Source organism: Salvia hispanica, chromosome 1 (assembly GCF_023119035.1).
Source record: "Salvia hispanica cultivar TCC Black 2014 chromosome 1, UniMelb_Shisp_WGS_1.0, whole genome shotgun sequence".
NCBI lineage: Eukaryota > Viridiplantae > Streptophyta > Magnoliopsida > Lamiales > Lamiaceae > Salvia > Salvia hispanica.
Window position 1 is genome coordinate 39,875,204 of NC_062965.1, and position 25,135 is coordinate 39,900,338.

Here is a 25,135-nt window from a genome sequence, read left to right on the forward strand (position 1 = left end):
GGTACGTTTTTAGTGTCTAAACCGGGATTCATGTCTATATTTCATACATTTTATCTATTTTGGTATTTTGACATGTTTTGTGTGAATTGTGCATATTTGAGCCAAAAAGATAGGAAAAAGTCGAAGATGGAATTTAGGAGCATTCAAGATGCCCAGCGGACCGCTGCGTGTGTCGCAGCGACCGGTGGCCCACAGCGACCGCTATGCTTGAAGCGATCCGCTCCGGAAAAGTAGTGCTGAAAAGTCAGAAGACGCCCAGCGACTACTGGGGCATGTGCAGCGACCGCTCAAGAGAATCTCGTAGCCACTAGACTAATTTGCAGCGACCGCTGGCCAAGGCGCAGCGGTCCGCTGCGAGAAGACGGCTCATGAATTTAATCAGATTTTCTCCAGATTTTACCAAGCTTAGCCAAACTTTTCCTTTCCTCCATAGGATTCGACTTACTCCCTCTATATACCCCCTTAAACCTCTTTATTCAGAGACACCTTTTACACTCTTTGCTTCATAAATCTAGAGCGAAAATACTTGAGAGTTCATCACTGTGCCAGAGGTTGAAGACGAAGTCAAGTGAAGATCAAGGCTACAGGATTCTACGTTTGGGTTTTATCACTCTAGTTCTTATGTTTACATTGTTTTCCCTTCAAACTATGTTTTTAGATTATTCTATCATGTATAACTAAATTCATAGGATTCTAGGGATGTGTTAGTAACATTCTTTTGGTTTATATGAATTCGTTTTTTATTTAATATCCGTTTTTTTTATACTTCATTTCTTCCTTAAGTTGTTCGGTAATACTGCATGCTTGAGTGACACATTCGATGCTGATTTGCTATAACTTGCTACATAATCGTGAGAGGAGGTTGGCGAGTTAGATCCACTTAATAGACCCTACAATTAGCTTCCCTTAAAACGACACTGTTAATTGAGAGTGGGTACTTTTCAAGGGTCTTAGGAGCTTCTAGGAGTTACGAATCTAGGATTGACAACCCTAGTGTTAGTAATCTACACTTGTACCGCATGGGCAGAAACTTATCTGACTCGTCCTATCGAAGTATATACTGTGCTAGGATATTGTAGAAGGAATTTGTATAACCATAGTGGTGAACGCACATCCCTGGAATTCTCTTATCTCACTTATTCGATCTCTAGTTTGTGATGCATTCATTTTTTTTCTGTTTTTAATTCAATTGCTTTCACAAAATTCTCTGGTTCTCCAAATAGTAAAAGAAGCTTGGTAGAAGATAGCCAATTAGTGATCTTATTCCCCGTGTTCGATAACCCGGTACTGACCTTTAGCTATACTAAATCTACCTTGTATACTTGCAGGTATTTTTAGTGCTAATAAATAATGCATCACTCGTCCACACCCTAGCTCTTGGGCGTTGTTTTTTCGTCTTCTCGGCTAGCCTACCTCAATAGCGGACTAGCCAAGCGCCCTAGCCGCACGCTAGTGGCTAGGGCACCGGCTAGTCCGCTATTATATAATTCAAATTTTCAAAAGCACACATATTATATAATTTCAAAAATCAACATTTATCAAATACATATTTCAAAACATTCTGAACAGTAGTGGGACCCTCTCACCACTCTATATACTATACATTTATCTACATGCAAAAATAATGAAGAGAAGGTTGCCAAAACGCGTTAGCGGCCGACCCTTATAATAACTGTAACTCACATCAACCCACGCATCATTGATATCTTATTCCTGAAATATATTAGTGGTTTATATGAGCCACAACTCAGTGTATATAAATATTACCTTTAATTCCACATACAAATATCAAACACAATCATTCACCAACATATATCACCGGAAGTAATAAATATCATAAATAATTTAATATTCATATGCATATGCCTCTCCGTCCTTTTCATTATTCTGTGACAGATCAAGCGTGGTATCTGCCCGGAATTTCCATTGTACACGACCCGTAGGTCCCTTATATTTATTTGACCTTTCTACGAAGGCCCCTCTTTGATTTGACCTTTCCACGAAAGCCCCTCTTTGATTTGACCTTTACACGAAGGCCCCTCTTTTCTCTTTGTATTGACCCGTAGGTCTATTATCATTGTATATGACCCTTAGGTCTATTTTCATTTCTATTGGTATCAGACCCAGGACAAGATTGTCACATATCCTCTTTAATCCAATGATGCAAATAATTTTAATGACATATAAAAATATATCAATTGCACCACTCACATATCCATTGCACCCATCAGATATCCATATCATATTCCACTAAATAATTCCAGCATAATATATAAAATATATCCATACTAATTTCACACCAAATAATTCAATTACTCATTCAAATTCAACAATTAGCAATCACTCAAATATCACATATAAAATTAAAAGTGTAATTTATACACATCTGATTTCGACGGACAATTTTACCGAAGTCGTGATTCAGACTCTTGATTTAAAAGCTCTGCCCCTCTCTTCTAGTTTTATTTTCCTTCCTTTATAATTTTCTTCCAAGTTTTTATTTTTGACTCCCCTTATTACTATAGAGTATATATAATAGCATGAAAAAGTCTCGGTTTATTTTGCCGACTTAGTAATTGAGAAATCTAAATAAATAAAACTTATCCATTTTAGATTATCTAATTAGGTGACACTTGTTGTGGGATGAAATTTAAGGTGACAACTATGGTAACTATATGAGAATACGTGTACAAGCTAATTTTCCTCTATCAAAATATAAGTTATCTATAATGTACAACTCTAAATAAATATAAAAATAATAAAATCAATGTATACTAAAAATACTTTCCTACATCCATAATTTTAATCAAATGTAAATATATGTACTAGACGCACCCATACACACATATTTACATGACTATTGTGCATATATAAATACTAATTTATATTACAAAATATGTATATATTTACACGTACATTTTAACGATTCTCATAAATCAAAACTATCTATATATATTCGACTATATTGAGTCATCATAACAATAAATATATTCTTTATAACATACTTAATATCTCTATAATAAAAATAACAATATAATATGTAATACAATAAAATATGCTAATATGCATGTATGGGTTAGGGATGTCACATGTACCACCTCTGAATACAAAGACTGTGCGAAAAACGACAATTAGTTAGAGCATCCCCAGTGGTGCCCCATCCGTCCGTGCCACCGGCGGGGACACCGCTCGTCCGCCAATGCAGCTTGTCCGTCCTTGCCAGCGGCAGGGCAGTGCTCTTAGCTAAGAGCACGTCCGTGCCGCTGAGCAAGTCGACGTGGCGGGCTGTGATTGGCCAACGACTTAGCCATTGGAAATTCTTTTTTTATTCTTTTTTTAAAAATTCAAATTTAATTTAAAACATTGTTTTTAAATAAAAAAAAATATTTTTTCACTTCCCAATTTATCCGTTTTCTACACACTTTTAATTTATTTTTCAATTTTTTACCCAAAATTCACATTTTCATCTATAAATACTCCCACTTCAACATTAAAAATTATGTAATTTTTAATTTGTAGGATTTTAATTATGTAATTTTTACTTTTTAGGATTTTAATTATGTATTTTTAGTTTTTAGGATTTTAATTATGTAATTTTTATTTTTTAGGATTTTAATTATGTAATTTTTATTTTTTAATGTATTTTTATAATGTAGAAATGTTTTTAGTAATTGAAGTATTTAAATCGAATAATAGAATAGTGGGACCCTTGAGTTTTTCCTTGCGGAAGAGTATGGATGTGGGTGTTGTACTCTTGCCTAAGGATAAGGAGTAAAAATAGATTCGGGTCCACCTCCAAACTCTTATTTAAGAGCACGGATAGGAATGCTCTTATGTTCAAAATACATGCATCAAATCAATCTCAAATGCAAAAAAAACCTGAAAGCACAATTGTATAGATTCGAAGCATTTAAACAAAAATCACCCACATGTATTCGAAAAGCACAATTGTATAGCCAATTAGATCAATTCCCACAAAAGCCTAAATTCATAAAATTTATAACCACTTTTAAACTGTATAAAATAAACTTCCACCCTCCCATAGAAATATGCACTCTTTCCTTTTCAGAAGATAATAACACACTTAGATAATGACACGAGATTATAGGAGATAGTCCCTCCGTCCACCATTAAATACCACATTTTTCTTTTTTCATCTGTCCGCCAATAAATATCACATTTCACCTTTACTATATTTAGTAAGTGGACATTACATTCCACTCACATTTTATTATAAAACTAATATACAGAGTATAAAAATAGGTCTCTCATTCTACTAACTTTTTCTAGCACTTCACTTTATAAAGTCAAACAATTTTTTAAAACATGTGCGGTCAGATATGGAACATTTAATCATATGGACGGAGGGAGTAGTTGTTTTGTGAGTTAAGTGGACAAAGAAAATAGTAATAGTATATTTATATTTATGTAGGATAGAATTTTTTCTAAAAAATTAAATGTGACATCTTTTGTGGGACAAACTAAAAAAGAAAGTGTGACATTTATTATGGGACGGAAGGAGTATATTTGAATTAGAAGATTGTTACGCCCCTTTCCCATGTGTTATCGGAGTTTTTTGGCTTGGAATCCGATCGGGCAAACAAGCATACTAGTGAGTTATTACTCCCTTCGTCCCAACTAAGATGACATATTTTCTTTTTTAGTCTGTCCTAACCAAGATGATACATTTCTATTTTTGTAACTTTTTCTCTCCAATTACACCAAACCATTTTTTTCTAACCTCTCTTTCTCTCTTCATTTAATACGTATGCCCACTCTTTCCCTCTCCAATTAACCACATTAACCGACAACTTCTAAAATTCTATGTCGACTAACATATGTGTCATATTAGCCGGGAGCCCGGGACGAAAGGAGTAGTATTTAATATGCAAACAATGAAACTTAGACCATCACAATATCTGAACATTATAAATACAGTACACTAATGTATATACTACTCCTAACTCAAGATGTCCACCTTTTCCTTTTAGTTTGTCTCATTCAAAATGGTCATTTTCTATATTTGGAAATAAATCCTTCTCTATCTCTCCTTGCTAAAATATTTAATCACGTATTTCACTCTATTTTATCACTCACAACTACTCCACCTAAAATTCTGTGTCATTCAAGAATGTGAACATCTTGAATGAGACGAAAGAAAATACTTCCTCTTTCTCGACTAAGATGACAACATTTCTTAGTCGACACGAGATTTTAAGAGTTGTTGGTTAATATGGTTAATTGGAGAGAGAAAGAGTAGGTGTAAGTATTAAATAAAGAGAGAAAGAGAGTTGAATACTCCCTCCGTCCACAAAAAATAGATCAATTTGTGTATGACACGGGTTTTAATGTAGAATTGGTAAAGAGAGAGAGGGAGAAAAAGTAGGTAAAGTAAGAGAGATAGAGAGAATAAGTGAGTAAAGTATGAGAGAGGGAAGAAAAAGTGGGAAAAGTATGAGAGATAAACTTTCCATTTTAAGAAAGTGATCTATTTTTTGTGGACGTTCCAAAATAGCAAAAGTGATCTATTATTTGTGGATGGAGGAAGTATTTAATAGGAGAAAAAAAATGATTGGATGTATAAAATGAAGAGAAAAAAAGTTAATCAAATATTATAGAAATATATCATCTTAATTTAGATAAACGAAAAATGAAATTGTGTCGTCTTAGAGAAAAGGTAGTTGTATAAAATTGTGGGATGCAAAAAGTACATAAAAGATTATCCGAAAGGCCGTTCAACTTTAGAATAATTTAGTCGACAGTGGAGCCCCAAAAATTGAATAAAAGAGGTAGCAAAGGACCCCTTGAATGGAAATATCAACCATAAATTGAATAAAATGGCAGCCCACACACATGTTTCCATTGCAGGCAAACTACAGTTGCTTTGGTCTCTAACAGCTTGCAAATACCCCGCACAAATATCCCCACTCATAAATATAGTAGTACTAGTATTTCTTAAATATCTCTCCACCTCTCAAAATAGGACCACTTTTCAATGTTTTTCCTAATGAGATGTTGAGTGTGTATAATATGTTGTACGAGTTGCTCGCCCAAGTTAACCCTTACTTTATTTTATACACCACTTGCAATTATTTTCATGAATTAGAACTTATCTAGTGACGTGACATCAGCGCAAGATAAAATAGGTGGTTTTATGAATTACATGCTCTTAGACAGCAGTTTTTACCCAACATGAAATCGGACGCAAATATTCGTGAAATGAATAGATTTGAGTCAAGTTTTATTGACTTTAGATCTTTATCGGATTGATTTAATAAAAATCCGATAATTATGGATTAGTTACGTCAAGAATAATTTAATTATTTTTTAATAATTAAAAAATCTTATATTTGAATTTATAACGTGATAAAATTTGAATCTATGTTATGACAAATTTTAATTAAGTAATAGTATCAAATTTGATCTTGTTATATCAGAAGTCTAAGCCAAAATTTCAATATAGAAGGGACAAAAATATACATAAGAATGTTTTAAAGAGTAGAGGAGGGTCATTTATGAAAAATTTGAATATATTTACATATTTGATGAACAAAATATACTACATGTATAATTTTGACGGGGGCATTTGCCCCACATAGACACCATGTGGCTCTGCCACTGTGTTAGTATGATATTTAAATCATGTAATATCAAGTGTCAGATTGTTATTGTGTCGTGTTAAGCTTAATTGTATAATACTCTTACTAACATTGCAGTAGGAATGACAATTTTCAACATGACACGAAAATCCGCCCCGAATATGCACAAAGTTAATGGGTTAAGACCCAGTAAGATCCCGAAAATTTCAGGTTGGGTAGGGTTTGATTTTATTGGATTGAGTCGATATTGGGTTGACTCAATAACAATGCAACCGCATGATTTGTTAGCTCTAGATAAAGGTTTTTTAGATAATGCTTGGATTTCTTGTGTTAAAATAAATGGGGAAAATATGATTTCACGTTGAATTATTGGTTTATACTATTACATGATTTGTATAGAGTCACTCGCTTCATGCCAGAAACTAAATGTTGCATATTTATTGGAACGGATGGAATAATATATAGTATAAGAAAAGATTAATCTCTCCGTTCTCCAAAATTCGTCACCATTTAATCCGGCACGAGTTTTAAGAAATGTAATAGAAAGTGGGTTGAAAAATATAGTGGCACGTGAGTCCTATTTTTATATATTAGTTTTAAAATAAAATGTGAGTGAGAATGAGCTAGTGGAATATGATGTCCATTACCAAAAATGATAAAAATGAAAGGTGATAAATTTTTAGGGACTGACGAAAATGAAAATAGATGACAAATTTTCAGGGACGGAGGATATAACGGAGTAAACTTTTGATCACGTTATTGGCATTGGCATAGCTTTAATTTCAAGTAATTCACCGACCGTCATTAAATATATATGTTTGAGTTAGGATTAAGCCTGGCTTTAGATTAAGATATTCAAATCCAACATCCTCGATGTTCACTTGCTTTACTATAATCCTTTAAAATTTTGCTTTAATATCAATTTCATAGCCTTATTTTATGATCACCCTTCTTATTCTTTTATTTTATTGCAGTTTCGATGATAAATTTGAACTTTATATATTTATATTTCGAAATATTGAAGATAATAAAAAATAATATTCGTTTATATATTTACGTACAAATACATAATCAAAAGAATCTATTACACCCTCAGTCCTATCATAATTGAATAGATATTTTTTTATATTTTCAATTATACCTTTTACTTTGACAAAACAATACCTTTATTCTTTTTTTATATTTTCAATTATACCTTTTACTTCGATAAAACAATACCTTTATTATTACGTTTTATTCTTTCTTCTAATATTTTCTATCCATTTAACTCATTAAATATATTCCCTTCTTCCCGTAAAAATATGACTAATTTCTATTTTCTTCCGTCTCATAAAAATATGGGTCATTTCCATTTATGAAAAATTATCCCAATTTATTATTCATATACATTAAATTATTTACAACTTACGCCGCCATTTAAACATTAATAATAATAAGAATCTCGCTATCCACTAATACTTTAACTATCTTTCTCTTCCTCGCTCTTACTTTATCAATTTTATCTTAATTCTCATGTAATATTATATGTTCATATTTTTATCGCATAGACTGACTTCTATTTCTTAAACTACAGTAGAAAGAAGAAAATATTATAATTTGATAAATATATATTCATCGGGTCCTATTCTAATGCTTATAGCACTCTAATCCAAAATCAAGACTAAATCTCCATGCTTGGATTTTAAAATGAGTGGATAAGATTAAAGCTCACAAATCTCAATAAATAGTAGACAAAATATCAACAAAAGGGTAATATCGTCATTATGTTATCATATGATAATTTTCGTGGGTGTTTTTTTATATCAACTTGTGTATTACAAATATCAACAATATGACATTAGAATATCAATACAAGGACAAGAAAATATCAACAGCATTTTTATTGAGATTGGACATGCATAATATTGAGATTTTGCCTACAATATATTGAGATTTTTTGTTGCATTTGTTGATAAAAGCTGCTTATCAACATGTACGAAAATTGAAATATAATTTATCAAATTTCATCACCCGAACATCGTCGGAACATATGCAATTGAGATCTCGTTGGAATCCTCATTAAATTATCTTTAATTTGATATATTTTTTGCGAAAAAATAATTTAAATTGAGAGAGTTACGTAAATTTAAAGATTTGAGATGATTTTAAGGAGAGAAGAAATAGTTAATTATAATTACTACACATAGAATTTGACATTAATCAACTTTTAGTTTAAAATATATTACGCTTGGCATTATATTAACCACGAGATCTTCTAATTTAATAATTAAAAATTAATTTTAATTTAAAATTAATAATTAGTTAGCAATTGATTACATTTTATATTATCCATCTACTTCCTTAATAATAAAACACTACGAAATATAGCACAGCATCGACGCCCGAACAATCCGAACACATTATCCATGTCCAACGAATAATAACCCTGAAAATATTGAATTATTTATCTCTAACGATATTTATCAGATAAGGCCAAAACGCCCACAGCCTTAAAAATCAGAGATGAGAGTCATCACTCCATATTTAATAAGTGGGGCCCCCAGGTGGTGGCGACTGAACTTTTTGCACTTTTTCAGCCACGTCACTGCCACTTGCCGCCCCACAAATTTTAAATTGCCGCCACGTCTATTTTAATATGTGAGAGAAAGCGATAAATACAGCCTGTGCATTATATAATATATAAGTCGAAAACAATACTAAAATTATATCCACCACATCTACATAGATATATCCCCACCTAATTTTACTTAAATTTTCCTAATTTTTCCCGAAATTTTGTAGCCACAAGTTCCTACAAGTTTACAGATATATTAATTCATAGTCATACGCTGTGATTAAGCATCGAAACGTGTTATGCTACTCGAACCATCGACTATGTAAGATACTTTTATTTATTATGTTTCACCAAAATTGTGCAGAATCAATCCATTAATTTGCAGAAGATCATCCCATTCTATTCGATAAAGGGCAAAAGGCACCACACAATAAATACAATCTATACTAGTTGTGTTTATACTTTATATTCAACGTTATTTTTTGAACAATTTAAAATATTTGGAATAAAGTCATCTCCCAAAGATTGGAATGTGGGAGCAAAAAAAAAAAGACTTATCTAACACTCAATTAGGTCACAGATTAAAAGTTAGTATCCGAATTTCACAATCCCAAGAGAGTCTATTTTAATGATTTAAGCGACTTCAAAGTTGGACTGGAGGGTAAGATGTGTATTTGCTCGGATTTGTTTGCTATCATATGAAGTAATGCATTCCTCCTATTCCCTTGGATTTTATGTTTGCTTTATTGTTTTTTTCTCTACTAGGATTGCGTTTATAAATCATGCGCTAATGGCCGTTTTTCTTTATTCTTGCGATTTTTGGTCTTTTATTGTGGAGGTGATGCGTCGTGAACTTTCACTCGCTACGTTGATGGGTAGAGATTTTTTTATTACATAAAAAAATCAAACAAATACATGGACTTTTTAATAAAACAGTAAATAGTTCCAATCTATTTTCGTTTTGCCATTTATAATATCTTTTCAAGTCGCATTGCTAATAATATATGTTTAAAATTTATATTTCGTGTTGGCGGATTATAACTTGTTGCGTAAATTAAATATTACGTCGCTTTCTGCATATATGTATAATTGTAGTAATGAGTCGTTGAAAGGGATATTAATGAGATATTAATGAATACATTTCTTATGTTTTTGATGATTTTCTTTTTTATTTTCGTTTTACAAGTTAAGACTTTGAGTTTTGGAAAATATTTTCATGAATGTTTGCAATGATTGTCAGTGTCAAATACCTAACAATTTGTAAAAAAAAAAATTGAAACAATAATACCAATCAATTGGATAGTGCGTGACCAACACACGCCACAATGGAGTAAGAAATCATATGATAATTCTTCGATAATTGGTGGCCACATGAAACGAAAGTTTGGTGCATTTATGGTTGGTGTAATACTATGTGGCAGCATTTTTATGTGATCCCCTTAAGATTAGACCTCTACTATTCCAATCTTAATTTTTCATGTCTAAAAGTGGAAAACTGTTGGGATTAAGGAAATGATTTTGTGCGTTTGATTAAAATATCTTGCAATACTGTTTTTTTTTTTTTTTAAATAGACACCCTTGTTGTAATTTAGTAAATCTAAAATCAACCCTTCTATTCATGCACTAAGAGTATCCCTATTCGTGCTCTTAGCTAAGAGCACAACACCCACATCCGTGCTCTTAGCTAAGGACAAGCTCAAGGGTCCCACCATTCTATTATTCAATTTAAATAAAAACATTTCCACAATATTAAAATGCATTAAAAATACTCGGAATAATATTACAAATTATATAATAATTAAAAATTATATAATTAAAATCCTAAAAATTAAAAATTACATAATTAAAATACTAAAAATTAAAAATTACATAATTAAAATTCTAAAAATTAAAAATTACATTATTAAAATTCATAAAATTAAAAAGACCCACTACTCGTTGCCGATTTTCGCCCAAATGTGATTGATTAGATCTTTTTGTAGCTCAGTGTGGGCTCTTGTATCGCGCATTGTGTGTCTTCTTTCGATCCTCTCGTTCACCGTCGTATGCACACCTCGGCGTGGGGGAGACCTCGCGGTTGAGCTTCCGGCTTCATCCTCGTCGTAAAAGTTAGCCGCCCTCGGTCCTTCGTCAGCTATAATCATGTTGTGCAAGATAATGCACGTGTACATGATGTCGGCGATATTCTTAACGTACCAAAGCCGAGAAGGAGATTTCACAATGTTGAATCGGTCTTGAAGGACACCAAAAGCTCTTTCGACGTCTTTCCGAGCAGACTCTTGACGCTGCGCAAAAAATAATCCGTCTCGGCTCTTGTGGATTGCTGAATGACTTCATGAAAGTCGACCACCTTGGGTAGATACCATCGGCGAGATAGTAACCCATGTGGTATGCATTTCCGTTGACGGTGAAGTCGATCGCCGGTGCTACACCATTCAAAACATCATCGAAGAGTGGTGAAGAATATAGCACGTTCAAGTCATTGTTGGATCCGGCAACACCGAAATATGCATGCCAAATCCATAGGCCGTAGTCGGCGACCGCTTCAAGGATAAGCGTTGGGCCGCCACCTTTGTGCCGCTTAAGTGTTGCCCCCTCCAAGCAGTCGGGCAATTCTTCCACTTCCAATGCATGCAGTCAATGCTTTGCCTAGCATACCGGGAAAACCGTGGACTGTTTCGTGAAGACGAAGCAACCTTTGACAATCGTCGGTGGTGGGTGTCCGAAGGAATTCCTCGCCGAAAGTAGAACGAACGCCGTCGCAAAAATTCTTGAGGCATAGGATTCCAGTTGACTCACCGACATGCAAATACTCGTCGAAGAGGTCAGCCGTTTGCCCAGTAGCAAGTTGTCGGATGTCACAAGTACACTTTTGCAACGCCGTGACACTTTGCCGACCGGTTGCGTCTGCACCTTCTTGAAACGGGTGGACAATGTGTTGACAATACGCACAAACAACCGTTTTGACATGCTAAAACGGCGCCGAAAGTAATCTTCTGGATACCGCGACTGGTCGGAAAAATAGTCGGTAACGAGCCTTTCATGGGCTCCCTCTCGATCACGAGGGATGTAGCGACGTTTTGCTCTAGTTGGTTGAGGAGGGGCGGGGGTATTGGCGGCGACATAGGCTTCATAGGCGGCACGATATTGTTCATAATATTCTTGTTCTTCGCGCTCCGCTTCCGCAATGAGATTGGTGAAATTCATTTTTGAATTTTTTAGAGAGAGTTTGGGTGAGAAGAAGATGTAGATGATTTAGTATGAAAAAGTATGAATTAGAGATAATTTGATGTGAAAAGTGGATGATGAATGTGTGTATTTATAGATGATTTTGGGATAAAAAAAAATCACAAAAATCCAAAAAAACGTCCATAAACGGCTCTATTTTTTGGGAATCCAAAAATATTTTATTTTATATTTTGGTATTATTTTGAATTATTTATGAATTTTTGAAAAAAAGAAAAAGAAAATTCGAATTTGCCAACGGCTATGTCGTTGGCCAATAAGAAGACGCCACGTAGGGCTGCTCAGCGGCACAGACGTGCTCTTAGCTAAGAGCAGCGCCGTGTCGCTGGCACAGACGGACAGCTCGCAGCGGCGGACGGACGAGCTCGTGCTCAGCGGCACGGACGGACAGCCCACCGCTGTGGATGCTCTAAGGGTCCATTGTTTGTAAGTGCAAGTACGGAGTATTATTTATGTGCTAAGTTAATCATCATCTTCTTTGGTAGCGGCTGCAGTTTAATTCAAAATATTAGAGATATGGCTCACTGAGTCATGTTAAAATGCATAAAACACTCTAATACCTAATTAAAACTAATTCTATACTATTAATCTTAAAATTAGTTAACAAGATTAAATCTCTCGAATTTGAATTAATAGTGCTAGAAATGTCAATAAATGGGTGAAATGTCAATTTGTTAGAATCTGATAATTTTCATTGTTTTCGTGATTTCAACAATAAATTAAAAATATCAATACAAGTATATAAAAATACCAATACAATCATATTGATGTTGTACATATATTATATTGCGATATTATGGTACGTAGATATCAAACTTATTCTCCAAACATACAAAAATTCAAATATAATTATTAAATTTCATCATCCAAACATAGACCTCACTCACATATTATAAATAGTGACAATTGCAATTTATCGATTAAACTAACTAACCTATGGAAATTAAAATAGACTATATTAATACCTTAAACTATAAAAAACAATACTCCCTCTGTCCCGCTTAAGATGACACGTTTTCCTTTTTAGTTTGTCTCAACTATGATGACACATTTCCTTTTTTGGTAACTTTCTCTCTCCAATTAATAAACTCAACCATTTTTTCTCACTCCAATTAAAATATTCATCTTTCTTTATCTCTCTACTTTAATACTTACACACATCTTCTCTCTCTTCAATTAAACACTTTAACCAACAACTCCTAAAATCCCGTGTCGGCTAAGCAATGTGTCATCTTAGCCGGGACGGAGGGAGTAGTACTTTTGATCCTTTTAGTGTGAAATGCAATTTTCATCGACGATCTTACATTCAGCTGAACATCATATCAGTAAAATGAAATAAAATAAAATAAGTGTTACTCCGGATTTCCTTCGTACTTCAAGTTCAAATGGAACGAAACGACAATAAATTAAATGAATAAGATGAAATGAAATAAATGTACTGCTTTAGATTTCCGATCTCATGAGATGAATTACTCCCTCCGTCCCAGATTAAGAATTACTTTTTGCCATAAAAGTCCGTCTTAGTTTAAGAGCCACTTTTAGAATTTTTCATATTTGGTCATACAATTTTACCCCATTCTTCATCAAAATTACATAAAAATGCCATTATCTACATTAAAATAAATCAAAACAAAAATCAAAAGTCAAAAGAGACCCACCTTCAACCAACTCCACCATCTCACTTCATTTATTACACACTCTACCATCTCACTTAATTTATTACACACTTCTAACTCTTTCTTAAAATCCGAGCCATAACAATAAGTGACTCCAAATGTGAAACGGAGGGAGTATTTTAGTCTATCCAAATATCGCGGGCACTATTTTAAATCTAATAGTCAACAATCCTTCAAACTTCGATATAGAATTTAGTAATTTACAAACAATGCATAATTTCAGCAGTAATTGATGTCGACATGAAAGTTTGGTGCATTTATGTTTGGTGTAAAACGTGTCTAACTTTTTTATTTAACCCACATTAATATTAGGTTGTTACAAATATTAGTCATCTAATGATATGATAATGAAAATTGCAAATATGAAAAAAATCTAGATTAATAATTAATATTGCACCATTTAATATTAGAAGGTCAAAGCACATTACTCCATACATTAATAAACCATAAGCACTTAACAAAACTACATATATTAATAAACCATAAACACCTAACAAAATTATTTAATAGAAGAGTATACCAATACTCTAACCCCCCAAAAGTATTTGTGTGTTCATTACAAATATCTAACATCTTTGTAGCTTGCGCAACAATACTATTGTAATTGAAAATTTATAATCCCTTTATTTCATAGAAAAATGTCATATTTTTATTTTTCCGTCATATTTCATTGAAAAATGTCATATTTCATAGAAAATTTATAATCCCTTTATTTTATAATCCCTTTATCATTTATAGATTTGTTATACAATTTCAACTACTTTTTCAACTTCTCTCTTACTTTTCAAATTACACATTAAAACTCATCTCAACTCGAAATGACATATTTCTATAGAGCAGAGGGAGTTATAATTATTTCTAAACTAATTATATATAAGTAATTGTTTTTTAATAATGAAGCCCATATGGACTGACACAATTAAATAAAACCTTCCATAGCTGAGTCCAATTCTAATTCAACATCAACAACCTTGCTATTTTAAAATTTGGAGGCCTAGCTGATAATCACAGCCTTCAAATTGCAATTGAAATAGGCCCACATGTCACAACCCTTGTTACACGACCATCGTTATGCCCTTCCCGCCTTGCGCCGTTCAACTTCCGGCTTTCTTCTTCGACGGGTCACTTTGCAGTTGTTGTGTTGGTGGAGCTTGTTTTATTTTAAAAACCAAGTTTTCATTTTCTCTGTCAACAAATCGATTTTGATAATCTAAAGATATTTGTGAAATCTGATTTCATTGTTTTAAACCCAAATTACACAAATTCAAAACACGTAAACACAATTACTACATAATTAATTAGGCTAAACAAACTTAATTTATTATGAATCGAAACTGCGTGGAATTGTTGTAGTCATCTTATGATACATAGTACAAAAGAGATTAGTATTGACGGCCCATCCAAAATGAAATTTTGAGTAATCAGACTTCTTCTTTAATTTAATTATTTATTGTGTTTAAGATGTATTTTTGTATTATCTAATTTAAATCCGTTACTAATTTTAATTAAATATTTATCTTAAGAGTGGCTTATTTCAAAACATTATTATTGTTCATATAATAAACTCCAATTGATCGGGTTACTTTGAAAAAAACACTTGTTTTTGAACACCTCATGAGTATGTTATCAACCTGGACTCAACTTGGATACTATTCAGTGCAATAATAATCTAGCATAAAATTTGGAACAATTTCTACTGAAGATCTGTTAGAGAGTGTTTTGGAACTATATATATGTAATCGAATGTGGTGGATCCAGAATAAAAAATGGAAGGTAGTGGGTAGCATTACACGGTAAAAAATTAAATGTTGTATCCTTATATTTATTTATATGGGATACGTTAACATGACTAACCCTTTTTACTGTAACAACATATTACCGTTTTTAGGTTGTTGGATCTGAAGATCGTGTGATTCTCAAGCTGCTATGATGTGACAGTCTATTTTAATTAAATTGGAACATAAAAAAACGCTGAAGGACAAAATTGACATTCTCTATTTTCAGTATGTTACCAGATTGCAATGTTACTCTAAGAATATTGCAGTGTTACGTGCCTGTATCATTCGTAATAGTTTTTTACATTACCAGATTGCAATATTACTCTATGAATATTGGAGTATTACCAAGTAGTATTTGCAATTTACATATGACCAAATCTGTTTTTGATTTAAATTTTTGGGAATTGACTAAAATATCCACGTCTGCAATATCCAACATATAAAACTGCAATGCGAACTCTATTTCATCAAGTCAATACTAAACTCCCATCTTAAAGATCTAAGGACTAGGACTAGTGTTATGGTATCACCTTAAACATAGCATCATCCTAATGCTCCCCTATATTTATAATTAATGTTGCAATAATCTAATTAGGAAGACCACATTTTTATAATTTAATTTTTATCAGATTAAAAAAAGAACTTACTGCATTTCAAATGTTTTATACCATCCTGGGAAATAATAACAAAATTTTAAGTCTTGCAAAGTATTTAATTCTGTTTAAATAAATTTAGATCTCTATATATTTTAATATCCATCTCTTGATATTCACATTAAGAATTCATATATTTTGAGCAAGAAAGAGCATAAAATATTTGTGTAACTGGAAATAAATAAGATGCAATATGAAGAGCCAGGTAATATTATTTTGAGGAAAATGACAAACCTTGAATCCAAATAAGCCTTGTTGTTTAGGTAAATGACAGCTGTTTGGTTAACAGGCAGGCGGAGCTAGCATAGAAAAAGCGTAGAAAGCAAAGGCCGTTAGCATTGTTAAAGATGAAGAAAGAAGGAAGTGATGCTATAAAAGGAGGCATGCATATGTATTGGTATGTGTGGAAGTGGAAGAATATAAGTAGACAGCGATGCCGGTGAAGGTGTTGGATTTCTGGGCGAGCCCATTCGGGGTGAGGGTGCGTGTGGCGCTTGCCGAGAAAGGGGTGAGCTACGAGTCTCAGGAGGAAGACTTGTTTGGTGGGAAGAGCGATCTGCTCCTCCAATCCAACCCTATTTATGAAAAGGTGCCCGTCCTTCTTCACGATGACAAACCGGTTCTTGAATCCTCCAACATTGTCTATTACATCGACGAGACCTGGCCCAGCCCCAAGTTGTTGCCCGCTTCCTCTTACGACCGATCAAGGGCTCGTTTCTGGACCGACTTCATTGACAAGAAGGTTTGTAAATCTAATTTATAAGACACTGTTAAAATTAGAACTGAAAACCATATTAGTTCACTGATTCATTAATATTAGTTGGTATCACAAAACATATCAGTTCCTAACTCAATATCAGATCGTTGATTCATTATATTAATGAATCAGCGAATTGATATGTTTCTTAGTTCTCATTTTATCATTTTAATGTGATTTTCAAATGATGTCAACTCTCTCTCTATATATATAAATATTAGTTCGTTGATTCATTAATACTAGTTGGTATCATCAAACATATCAATTCCTGACTCTATATTAGATCTTTTATTCATGAATGCATATTAATGAATCAACGAACTAATATGCTTCTTAGTTCTCATTTTATCATTTTAATGTGATTCTCAATTAATCTCAACTCTATATATATAATAAGATGGAACTCGTTATATTTCTTTGCTTGCATGTAGGTTTATGATGCTGGTAGAAACATTTGGATGGGGAAAGGAGCCGAGGTGGAGGCAGCCAAGGATGAATTCATCGACGTTTTGAAGAAGCTGGAGGGTGCCTTGGGAAATAGGGAGTACTACGGTGGCGATCAATTCGGGTTTTTGGATATCATATTCGTGTCGTTGTCGTGTTGGTTCCCAACCTACGAGAAGTACGGAGGTTTCAAGGTTGAGGAAGAGACTCCTAAGATTGCAGCATGGCTTAAAAAGTGCTACAAAAGGGAAACTGTCGCAAAATCAATGCCAGATTCTCAAAAGGTTATTGAGTTCGTGGGCATGATGAGAAAGATGCATGGGATTGAATGACCCCTTTTCTCCCTTTCTATTGATGAAATAAAATACTCCATGGGATTGTGTTTGAATTAGGTCATGGTTTGTACCCCTTTTCTTGCTTTCCTAATTTGTAGAATAAATGAAAATAATGTTTCTCATTATTGGTTGAATTACTTTCCAACTCACGAGAGAATCATGATAACTAGATATGAAATTATCTTGTTGTATACTTGGTCATTACATCAATGATTGATTAATTGGATCGTGTATTTTGTGGTAGTTCTTTGCTTTTGAAGAGCATTGTGTTTGTTCCAACTGTTGTACTTGCTCACCACTCTTTGAATTATTTGAGTCTTCCTTTTTTTATAAAAAAAAAAATGTTACTCTCCTATTGGTCATGGATTAGTATGGTTGAAGGGTTGGGGACACAATGCAATAGTAGGACTGAAAAGCTACCGAAATTTTTGTGTTTTTTTTTAATAAAACAAGTGGAAATTTAAATTTAAATAATTTAATAATTTCGATAATAATATTTTTCCACTATTTTGACATAGTAGTACCGCTCAAAATTTTATTTTTAATCACACTACTCTTGTGTGGATAAGAATATCCTTTCTAAACCTCTCAAATTCGCTTTTATCTATCTCCAATATCTTTCTATTTGCTATGCAGTTTCTTGAAAATCGCAATCTTGCTTTGAGTATTTATTTATTTGTGCAATTGTTGTCTTACTCTTACTTATTTACCTACCATACTAGTCTACTATCATATCAATACTCTCTATCTATTTATAATTGTGGTGACAAAGGTATATCAATTGTTCAAGACAATGTAATCCCCGTCATAAAAAATCAAGGATAACAATTCACCGCCAAACTATAGTTGAGATATCCGCACAAGTTTCTAGATAATTGCATTTATGTTTGTAGTATTATAGTACATCTATAGTTTGAATCAAATTGTAGTCTGATTTGGTATTGGGTTTATACAGTTTCGTTGTGAAGTAAAGCCTCGTTTTAACGAGATTCAGGGTAAAAAACTAAAGCTCGAAGAGAAGGAATAAAATGACAAAGTGTGAAGTTCGAGTAGAAAAAATGTGAAAAAGTTTGATACATGGAAGAAGAGAAGAATAAGTGAAAGAAGAATAAACGCTACGAGAAAGAGTAAATAAAGCGGTGCATGGTCGCATGCAACGCCGAGAAACAGAGGATCAAATGAGCTCAAGCGTAAAGTGTAGAGTTAGTTAAACAGTTAGGAGTTAGTTACGAGTTGGTTGTAATTTGGTTAAATGCGGGTGGCAGCCTGTATATAAGCTGCCTTCTCACTGTGTAAACTCATAATTCGAATTAATGCAAAACTCCCCTGCTTCTCCTCTCCTATCTTCTTAGTATAGTTCAATTCGTGTGGGTGCAATTCCGGTGGCCATTCACTCTTCCGGCAACCCCAATTCTGCACCAAGTGGTATCAGTCCACGAGATTCTGCTTCTGCGATGGTGGAAACACGCTCCAGCGATGGGTGTCGTTTGGAGGAAATGCTGACTGCTGCTATGGCTTATCTAACGGCCAAATTGTCCGACGCCGATCGGCTCCGTGAGGATCTCGATCGGCATAGCGATCAGGCTGATGTTGCTCGCAATCTCCACTTCAAGGAGCTACGTGATGAGTTTCTGGCGTTGCAGACGCAACAGAACGAGCTTATGTCCCGATTTCTAGCTGGTGGTGGCGTCGGCGGCGTTGCTGGTGGAGGAGCCGGTTGTATTGCTGGTGGTGGTGTGGGAGGAGGTCAGCCCCGGGCACCTTACTTCTCTACTCGCAAATCTAAGGTTGGTTTTCCGATCTTATCGGGTGATGACTTGACTAGATGGATTATGCGATGCGATCACTTTTTCATGGTGGATCTGACACCGGAGGAAGCTAAGGTGAGGCTAGCGGTGATTAATTTCGAAGGAAGGGCGCTTCAATGGTTCCAAAACTGGTCTAAATACCAGGATCATGCGATGGTGACTCCGTGGCCTCTGTTTTTGCAAGCTTTGGAGGGGCGTTTTGGCGATCACTTACTCGGCGATCCGATGACTGAGCTCATATCCTTGAAACAAACCGGTTCGTTCTCTGACTATCATGATAAGTTCAAATTGCTCTTAGGTCGCGTCTCTATTCCTGAATCGTATGCTATTAGTCACTTTGTTAATGGATTGCGTGCATATGTTCAAAAGGCTGTGCGAGTTTTTATGCCTCAAACTCTTGTGCATGTTTATTGTAACGACCGCCCTTCTAGGGTATAATAAATACGGCGATCGCTACCTAGGCGGACTTAAATGCAACAAAGAACATAGGCTAGGTTTTCATTTAAAGGGATTTTACCAAAGTATTCAATGAATCATTAAAACGATAAAAGTAACGGCTTAGCAATGAAATTCAATAAGAAAGGACTATCACAATTAATATTCAAAACGGCAAGGTCTTAAGATAATCCAAACCGTATCATGTCTCGATAATCCAACAAAATGAAATAATTCAATCTCAAACAAACGATAGTAGTTTCATGTTTCAGCGGAAGCGTCCAAGAGAAGGGTGAAGCCATGTATGAAGACACGACTACACTCGGAGTTTCAAAATAATCATATTATTAAATTTACTTGCTCAACACCGCCAACCGCTCGTCGCCGCTCAACCTGCACATATGGAAAACACATGCAGGGCTGAGTACTATAAACATACTCAGTGGACTTATGCCGAAAACAGTTTTATCAAAATAATAGTTATCATGCCATTTTCAAGTGTCCATCGGGGTTTTATCTTTAGAAATGCCCGAGGCACCAAAATATGTCTTTTATCAAAATCACGGTCGCGCAACCATTTTTCACATCGACGTTTACCATATCCTCATTCTACATGACAAGGAAGCGGCCGCATTCCAGGTCACTAGACCGGCCAACCCGTACGCCAACACTCGGTCTAACATTGGTGTACACTAATCCAAGTAGAGTTTGCGGCTCTACAAGGATCCGAATTCGATTAAATCAATAGTGGCATAGCCACAAGGGATATGCACGACAAAACAAATCACAACATGATAACATAGATCTCATTCTCATCAATACAGATGTAGGACAATGTCCTTCTTTTAAAAGAATAGATAACCTAGGAATAAAATTCCACATCAATAATCCATATGATATCAAAACCAAACAATATCAAAAACTCTTAAAATTCAACAATGTAAACATAAAAGCAAAAATAAACTCTTCTGACTTGAACATGATCATCTCAAAAGTCCACCCCTTTTTCTCATCTCAGTTTGAGCATTCACAAGCTTGTTATAAAGTTCCAGAATTGAAAACGTTTTGTCGCTAAACAAAATTTCATCTCTGACTTCATTAAAGCTATCTGGAAGCCCATCAAGGATCATTATCTTCTGGGTTTCTGGGTCAACTTTCCCCCCCGATAATAGAAGTTCATGGAAATAGCCATGCATGACTAGGACGTATTTGCCCACATCATGGCCCTCTTCCAATACCTCACTCCTTAAATGCTCCACAGCGCGACCAGCTCTTACCTTAGAGGACTTTTCTTCAAACCACTTAGGCTTGTTGACCAACGGCCTTTTGGGTTTGTCAAACCTCTCAAGGGCATTGCCAACACCGGCTAAAAGGAAGCCCTTGAGATGACATTCCGCGGTATGCCACTGATCACGAAACTCCTTGTCCTCTCCTTGTAGATGGTATGTGGGCGGACGATTCTTGCTGAGAATCAACCTCAAGTCATTGATCAAACGATCAACATCAAGCTTACTTTTCCATTCCTTAAACAATTCAGAGTCACGCTTCCTTGAACTAAGTATGGCATAATAAATATCCCAAGTGTCAATCATCTTTCGTTCAAGCTGAGAACAAATACCAATAATATAAACATGTAAAATTTCAAAGAATTGCAAATAACCACAAAACAATTCATCAATTTTACATCCACAAAAATCAAGCACAAACGTTCTTCTACTAGGAAGCCGTGTCATATTCATGCAAGAAATTCATTATTTTTACTGGCCACAATGTCGACAGATAGTCCAGAGACCATAAGAATGGCATGGCTGACTAACAATGCTAAAGCGTATAACCATAAAATTAAGCACTAAGGATTCTTTACTTGTGCGTGAACTCCTCTAAAGAAAGGTCGAACCGGACAAGCACCTCCTCCTATAGCTCCCTCTAAGCATTATTAAAATACAATCCTTATAATTTCGCAGCAATATTGCTCCGGTAAAGACCAGTCGCGATATTACTGAAAAACTAATTTTACGATTTTAATAACCTTTATCTAGAGAAGTCCAAACTTACGAACTGGTAATGTTCCTCCCGTAAAGACAGGCCGGTCACTACTTCGCACTAAGACCAATTTTATGGAGGCCATATACAAACGTGTTGTAATTATCGCTTCATATTTTCTTGTTGGTGGTTTTAATAGTTTAATTATCACTTAAGCAGATAAGGCAGATATCCACATTCAAAGAATAATTAAACATGTACTAGCTATGCATGCAAGGCAATAAGTACATAGGCGATGCACGAGTTAAACTAGATTTTAACAAATAAAATCATAACTCAAATTAAATATCCATCATTCATCAATAAAACATGTAAACACATTTACATAAGGTTCACATAAACATAATGACGAAACTTGATCATTTAATTAAGCATCTAAAATAAATAGATAGAATTAAAATTCCATCTTCACATAAACAAGATTATCTAGACATTAAGTCCAATCTTAAACAATCATACATTATTAGTTAAAATAACGTATCTTGATTATTAGAATTACCTTTTAATACTATTAGGATTTACTTAGATAGAATTAATCCATCCTTATCCTAAAATTAATGTCTAGGTGTATATCATAAAAGATTAGCTAAGTCTTAATTTAAAATGCCCACTTGGATATATAAATCCGCATTTATCCAATTAAGACTAAATCCATTTAAAACACACCAATTAAATTCGAGAATTAAAATTTGTTGGGGTTTGTATACTAAAAGATGCTTCGAGCGTACATGCCTTTGTACAGTCAGCTTGTGCATGTATACGAGAAACGCCACGTCCACTTGTTTACCTAATTATGAGAATAAATAATATAATATAATGGTTTATTATTGAAATATGATAAACAAGTCTAAGGCTTTTTACTAAGAAGGTCAAGTAGGGAAATTCGATGAATCTCCTCATGAGTTTTCCAGTAGGGGACTTGGCCAGATCTAGTAAGAAGAAAAACGTATTCACAACCTAGATAGGCTTTGGCTACCTATTGGTACGGTTGCGGTGTTTGTGATAATTCTCTCTTACCTAAGATGAGATTAGTAACACCGGTGTGGTAAAGCACTGAAAGGATCTAATCCGAAATGTATTCTTTATTGCTATCTACTGAAAGAATATATTTCAAGAAAGTTTAGTATTTTCTAGTCTATGATATTAATATCAATATTGTTTATTCAATCAAACGCCACTTTGACTTATCAATATGTGAGAGTTTGTACGTAACTCAAGTTCATGATATCTTGGGTGGTAGTAATTGAATAACATGAAGGTATTGGAATATTATTTCATAGAATTCGCGTGCCCAGTGTGGTATGATTAAATCCCTAAAAGGGTGATCCCCAATGAGGTGTTTGAAAGAGGAATTTATTATTCAGAAATCTGCGCAGTTGGAATTTATTCCACGAATAATAAATAAAGTTTCAAACTAGAAAAACTCTTTGGAGAATTAATTTAATTCTAGTCACATAGCAGACAAAAGAATTAAATTGATGGATCAAGATAATCTTAAACGCGGGAAATATTATAAAATAAAATGGACCCAAGTTATTTGTAATTTGGTGATTTAAGTGGGAGTGCAATATTATTCTTTAGTGGAATAAAATAATATTCCATTGATAATATATTAAATCATGGGTCATTTGATTTAATTAGCAATTTATCTAATGGGTGAGCCCAACACTTAAGTCATTCCATGGATCCCCTTACTAGCCCAATAAGGTCCACTATAAATAATGAATGAAAGGGAAACCCTAGCACACAATCCAAGACACACTAAACCCTAACCCTAGCCGCCAAAATCGGCGCCTCTCTCTCTCCCTCTTGGTCTCGATTTTCGTGCCTAGCACGTGGGAGAATTAGGGTTTTGATTGTTGTTCTTGATCTATCCTAATTCATAGGATTAGATCTAGACAATTTGGTGTTGGTATTGGGTTTCCCTAGATCCATTCAAAGTTATTTAATTGGTTTTCTAAGATCCGCCCACACGGATGGAGAATCAAGGACGAGGGAATAGTACGGAAGATTCGTGGTCGATAAACCAAGGATCTCCGGGTGGTGCAGCTAGCAACGTCAATCCAATGATGGATTATGAGGTAACAATCGAATCTACATCGAATATGCATGATTATGTGTTTATTTGATGTTATATCTATAGATCTATGAATATTGCATGAAATTGGAGTCGAATGCATAATCAACTAAATAGATCCGTTCTAGGACCTGTTTGGTTTCCGTGTCTTCCGCTGCGGTAGTCCCAACAACTGGTATCAGAGCCAATTTTTAGGCTCTGATTATGTATTTGATTAATTGAATTTTTCGAAAATTATAGTGTTAAAACTTGGGATTTTCGAAAATAATGCAATATGTGTTGGATCTATGTTTTTCTTGATTTTATTTTTGGATCTATGATATGATGTTCTAGATCGATGAAAGAATATTATGAATCTTGAATTTTATTCAAGTTTTTCACAAAAATATTCTAGATCTATGATGAACATCATTAGATCTATATATTCTAAGTAATATGTACTAGATTATATGTTTGTTGATTACATATATGTATGTGTTTAAGTGAATATATGTTTTTGAATCAAGAAATAAAGTGGTCCATGATTGAATACTTGGATCGATGAAAGAATATTATGAATCTCGAATTTTATTTGAGTTTTTCACAAGAATATTCTAGATCTAAGCAAGTATTCATTAGATCTATAGTTTTATGTTCTTAATATGCTAGATCTATTTAAATTGCTAAATGCTAGATGTTTAAATATGCATATTTGATATGAACATAAAAGATTGTTACAAATTAAGAAACG

At 34.0% G+C, this 25,135-nt stretch overlaps 2 protein-coding genes across 2 annotated transcripts; one reads left to right on the forward strand and one right to left on the reverse strand.

Moving 5' to 3' along the window:
• The first annotated feature begins 16,939 nt into the window (after positions 1-16,939).
• LOC125196434 (probable glutathione S-transferase parC) lies at positions 16,940-18,064 on the forward strand. Its single transcript, XM_048094952.1, has 2 exons — positions 16,940-17,248; positions 17,695-18,064. Exons 1-2 carry the CDS (start codon positions 16,940-16,942, stop codon positions 18,037-18,039), a joined length of 654 nt encoding a protein of 217 aa, XP_047950909.1. The 3' UTR covers positions 18,040-18,064.
• A 3,204-nt stretch (positions 18,065-21,268) lies between these two features.
• LOC125196443 lies at positions 21,269-21,877 on the reverse strand. Its single transcript, XM_048094962.1, has one exon. It carries the CDS (start codon positions 21,875-21,877, stop codon positions 21,269-21,271), a length of 609 nt encoding a protein of 202 aa, XP_047950919.1.
• Positions 21,878-25,135: the final 3,258 nt, after the last annotated feature.